Raw genomic sequence first — 5,782 nt, 5'->3', positions numbered from 1 at the left:
CAAAGAAATGGAAAGATATTCTGTGGTCTTGGATTGGAAGAATTAACATAGTTAAAATGTCCCTACTTCCTAAAGCAATTTACAGATTCAATGCAATCCCTACCAAAGTTCCAATAACATTTTTCACAGAAATACAACAAAAAACCCTAAGTTTATATGGAAAAATAAAAGGCCCCATATAACAAAAGGGATCCTGAGGAAAAAGAGCAAAGCTGGAGGTATCATACTCCCTGATTTCAAAGTATGCTACAAAGTTATAGTAACCAAATCAGCATGGTACTGGCACAAAAAACATAAAACAGACACACAGATCAAAGGAACAGAATTGAGAGCCCAGAAATAAACCCACATATATATTGACACCTAATTTTTGACAAGGGAGACAAGAGCATACAATGGAGAAAGCAGAGTCTCTTCACTAAATGGTGTTGGGAAAACTGGACTGCCACATGCAAAAGAATGAAAGTAGTCCGTTATCTTACTCCATGCACAAAAATCAACTCAAAATGGATTAAAGACTTGAATGTAAGACCGAAACCATGAAACTTCTAGAAGACACATAGGCAGTACGCTCTTTCACATCGGTCTTTGCGGCATCTTTTTAAATACCATACCTGAGGGGGCAAGGGAAACAATAGAAAAAATAAATAAATAGGACTACATCAAACTAAAAATCTGCACAGCCAATGAAACCATCAACGAAATGAAAAGACAACCTAAGAATTGGAAGAATTTAGTTGCAAACCATATATCAGATAAGGGGTTAACATCCAAAATATACGAAGAACTCATACATCTCAACAACAAATAAACCAACAACCCAATTGAAAAATGGGCAAAAGATCTGAATAGACATTTCTCCAAAGAAAATAAATGGATGGCCAACAGGCACATGGAAATATGTTCAACATGATTAACTATCACGGAAATTCAAATCAAGCCTACAATGAGATATCATCTCACTCCCATCAGAATGACTATAATTAAGAAAACAAGAATAGATATTAGAGAGGATGTGGAGAGAAGGGAACCCTTGTACACTGCTGGTGGGAGTGCAAACTGGTGCAGCCACTACAGAAAACGTTATGGAGTTTCCTCAGAAAATTAATGATGGATCTACCATGTGATCCAGCTATTCCACTCCTGGGTACTTATTCAAAGAACTTGAAAACACATATGCATAAAGATACATGCACCCCTATGCTCAGCAGAGCGTTATTTACAATAGCCAAGACTGGGAAGCAACCTAGGGGCCCATCAAGTGATGACTGGATAAGCAAGATGTGATGCATATGCATAATGGAATACTACTCAACCATGAGAAATGATGAAATCTGGCCCTTTGTGATAACGTGGATGGACCTTTAGGGTATTATGCTAAGTGAAATAAGCGAGAGGGAGAAAGTCAATTACTGTATGATCTCACGGATAAGTAGAAGATGAAAACAACATCCAACAGGCACATAGCAACAGAGTTTGGATTCATCATTACCAGAGGGGAAGGGGGGAGGGAGGCGGTCGAAAGGAGTGATTAGGAACATGTGTGTGGTGATGGATTGTAATTAGTCTTTGGGTTGTGAACATGATGTAATGTACACAGAATTCAAAATACATTATGATGTACACCCAAAAGTTATATAAGGTTATAATACAATGTTAGCAATAAAAGAAAAATAAAAAGAAAAAAAGAATATAAGGTCAGTGAAGACAGGACTTTTCTCTTGACTTTTTCTTCTGTTTTAGTTGCTAGTATTTTCCCTAGCTCATAGCATACAGCCTGACAAAAAGAAGCTGATAAATAAAAATTTTAAAAAATAATATTTGGATCAGTGTTTGGTTATTGCATTAAATTGGAGATTAAATTTTATCATAGAACCCCACACTAACAGGTAGAAAAAGTGAGTATTGGATAAAAAGAAAGAAAATCTTGCTATGACAAAGTGGGGAAATAAGTGATAAATTCATTTTCCTTGGAACAAAATGACAGGAGTGATACTTTATTCCCTACTGGCAAAAGTTCTGCAATGGTTTTGAAGCTATGTTTTTCTCTTTGTTACATCTTCCTGACCCTAATTATGTGATTGTCTAACAGTATCTTTACATATAGATATTCTTTTCAAATTTGCTGCAAAATTACAGTGAATATAATGAAGTATGAATTGGTCTTGGACACATTCCAATTGCATAACTCAAGCATATTCTGGTTAGAAGGTATAAAATGTCCCCTGATCTTTACCCCTATCAGGAAGAAGATATTCTCCTCTTCAGAACAGACATAACTCTTTCAGGAGGAGCAATAACTATTTCAAGAATGCCCTCTCAAAATCTCAGTACAATTAGTTTCACCATACTGACATAATATAATGAGATGGCAACACAATCTGAATTTTATTTTTTCTTTTATGAAGTTACAAGAAAAGAAGTTAGTTACCAGAGAACAATTGCATTGGTGAAATAGCTAATTGCCAACTTCTTATGTTACATAGGATTTATTTGCCTGTTAAATAAATTATCCTAACGTGGAAAATTTTTGTTTTTCCATTTGCATTGTGGAATTCCTTTTAAGTAGATCCACAGTGAAAGTAATAGTTTTCTAAAGTATTTAAAACACTATGTGAATAAAATGGACAGAAACAGTCAAGTGAAATTAAATAGATCCTTAAGGACTAATGAAGCTTTTTGTTCTTTGTGGTCTATCAGATGGAAGAGGCACTTCCAGGTCCCTATGATTTACTTGGAAAAGTCCTCAGGCTTATTGTGAAGATGGCTCCAAAAGGTAATCCTATCACAATTAATAGTGGAAGCCACACTTTTCAATTGTGTGCATTACTTTATTAAATTGGAAGTTATTATAAATTTTAGTTTATAAAAATTGAAATGTTGAAAAACTTCTGGAAGTCAAAGTTTATAATTCATTTCTGTCGCTGAAAAATGTATGACTTTGAGAAAATCAACTAAACAGTCTGTTTCTTCGACTATAAAATGAGGATAATACTAATTACTGTAAAGATTAAGTGTTACATTAAATGTGTTTTATATATATGTATGCATATAGATGTACACATATTTGTAAGTATATATGTTTCTGTATAAATAAAAGATCAGTGTAAACATGAGCATAGCATCTGATATATAGTTCCTCATAACAAAGATAGGTGTTCTTGCAATGTTAACATTTTGTTTCATTAAAATACTTTGCACCACGTAATGAGATGAAGAACATCTGGTAAGGAATAGATTTATTGTGAAAAATTAAAACAAATTTATAAAATACTAAATTGATATCCATTGGAGATATTGATTAGGTAGTTATATACACAGATCCATTCATAAATTGTTCTCCTCACTTTGAAAATGTAAATTATCTTAAGTGACTCTTCACTTAAGGATCAAACTTTTGTGACTTTATACATGGTGCATCTTCTCATGGAATTCCCTTTCCATCCTCTTTTCTCTCACTTTCCCTTTAAAACTCAGCTGAATGAATGCTTCCTCTGGGAAGCCTTTGCAGATTCCATGTTGATTTAGATCTTGTGCTGTGAACTCTCAGCCCACATGAAGGCATTTATCGTGACACATGAAGATATTTATAGTGACACATGAAATTGGCCTGCAATAGCCTGACCCCTCATCATGTATCAAGTCACTGAAATAGCAAGCCATGTCTTATTCAACTTGGTGATCCCAATGTTTATGACAGATTTGACACAAATAGATTCTCCGTGCTCATTTTTTGATTGAGTAAATAAAAAAGATAAAGCTTACAATACATTTAAAGTTTTTTTTTCCCTTTTGTTCTATAGGTAAACTATTTCTAATATCTGAAGTCAAAACCTATAAGGAATAGATGGAACCAAGGTAATGGAACCAAGGAACAATGTGACTTACTTTGTCCTCTTGGGTCTCAAGCAGAATCCAAAGGAGCAGACAGTTCTTTTTTTTATGTTCTTGCTCTTCTATATTTTGACCATGATAGGCAACATGCTCATTGTTGTGACTGTAACTTTCAGTAAGAGCCTGGGCTCACCAATGTACTTTTTTCTTGGTAGCTTGTCATTTATGGATGTCATTTATTCCTCATCTATATCCCCCAAACTGATTTCAAACTTGTTCTTTGGGGAAAATACCATATCCTTCCAATCTTGTATGGCTCAGCTCTTCACAGAGCACTTTTTTGGTGGATCAGAGGTCTTTCTTCTGCTGGCGATGGCCTATGACCGCTATGTGACCATCTGTAAGACTTTGCATTATTTGGTTATCATGAGGCAATGGGTGTGCATTGCACTGCTGGTAGTCTCCTGGATTGGAGGTTTTCTGCACTCAGTAATTCAACTTAGCACTATTTATGGGCTCCCATTCTGTGGCCCCAATGTCATTGATCATTTTTTCTGTGACATGTACCCCTTATTGAAACTCATCTGTACTGACACCTATGTCATTGGATTCTTAGTTGCGGCCAATGGTGGATTGATCTGCACTATTGTATTTCTCCTCTTACTCATCTCTTATGGTGTCATCTTGCACTCTTTGAAGAATTTAAGTCAGGAAAGGAAGTGGAAAGCCCTCCAGACCTGTGGTTCCCATATCACTGTGGTTGTCTTCTTCTTTGTTCCCTGTATTTTCATGTATATGAGACCTGCTAAGACCTTTCCCATTGACAAATTACTGAGTGTGTTTTACACAGTCATAACCCCCATGCTGAACCCATTAATCTACACTCTGAGAAATTCAGAAATGACTAATGCTATGAAGAAGCTCTTGAGAAGAAATGTCATATCCTGTGGTTAATAAGTGCATCTTCCACCACAAGAGAGTTATTTGACATTAGAGTCCATTTCCTTGGAATGCCTATGTCTTCTTAAATCCAATGCTGGCTTTCCTTCTTTCAAATAACGTATGATAATTATAACTTTAAAATGAATGCTGTGATCGTGCTATTAATAACAGTTTCTCTCCCTGCTAGCATGTAAGGTCTATAATGTCTTGTTTATCAATTCACCTAGAAAGCTGTAATGACTATGTAGCAAGGAGTCAATAATATGTAATGAATTAGTGAGAAAAAATTTATATAGTTACACTAATCTTAATCAATTATTTCATTGATGTTTTTCACTTTTTTCTGAGAATATTATTTTTATTTAGGTTCTTCTCATTTAGTTAATTCTTTTCATTTTAGTAATTAAGATATTTTACGCTGTATAGATTTTCTTCTCTAATAAATACAGTTGCATTGTACACAAAATTTTTAGTGTAATAATTCTACTTTTTTAAAGAAACATTGAAGTGTGACAGATAAATAGTAAAAATAAAACCCATGCAAAATGTGATAAAGTGTAGAATAAATTTCTCATTTATCACTCATTATAGTCTCCAGTCCTCTTCCCCAGAGGCAGTAACTTAATTTGTTTCTTAAGTTTCATCAGGAAATGGTCTTTGCAAATGCAAATATATTTAACTATAATAATTTTTTTCTTTGTGTGTAAGTGTTTACTTTCACTATGGAACATCTTGAAGACATTTCCATACAAGTCCATATAGATCTCTTAGTTTTTCTCATACTGTATGATACTGTCTTATAAATATATACTAAAATTAATGTATCCATTCGTCTTCATGGTGTTCCTCAACTTTTGCTATGACAAATAATTTTGCAGTAAATATGCATTTTTGAATATGTGCATGGAAGAAGTCCTAGAAGTGAAACTGTCAAAGTATGTATTTGAATCAATGGTCAGATAGTATAGGTTTATAAAGTGTTGGTATTCATAGTTAGTGCCAAACT

At 34.2% G+C, this 5,782-nt stretch overlaps 1 protein-coding gene across 1 annotated transcript; it reads left to right on the top strand.

Moving 5' to 3' along the window:
• Positions 1–3,861: 3,861 nt before the first annotated feature.
• Positions 3,862–4,788, top strand: LOC124231950 (olfactory receptor 4A47-like). The gene has a single exon (XM_046648945.1). The coding sequence runs from the start codon at positions 3,862–3,864 to the stop codon at positions 4,786–4,788; it is 927 nt and encodes a 308-aa protein (XP_046504901.1).
• Positions 4,789–5,782: the final 994 nt, after the last annotated feature.

This window comes from Equus quagga, unplaced genomic scaffold (assembly GCF_021613505.1).
Source record: "Equus quagga isolate Etosha38 unplaced genomic scaffold, UCLA_HA_Equagga_1.0 HiC_scaffold_13344_RagTag, whole genome shotgun sequence".
Taxonomy (NCBI): Eukaryota; Metazoa; Chordata; class Mammalia; order Perissodactyla; family Equidae; genus Equus; species Equus quagga.
This window is presented reverse-complemented; position numbering and strand designations above follow the sequence as displayed.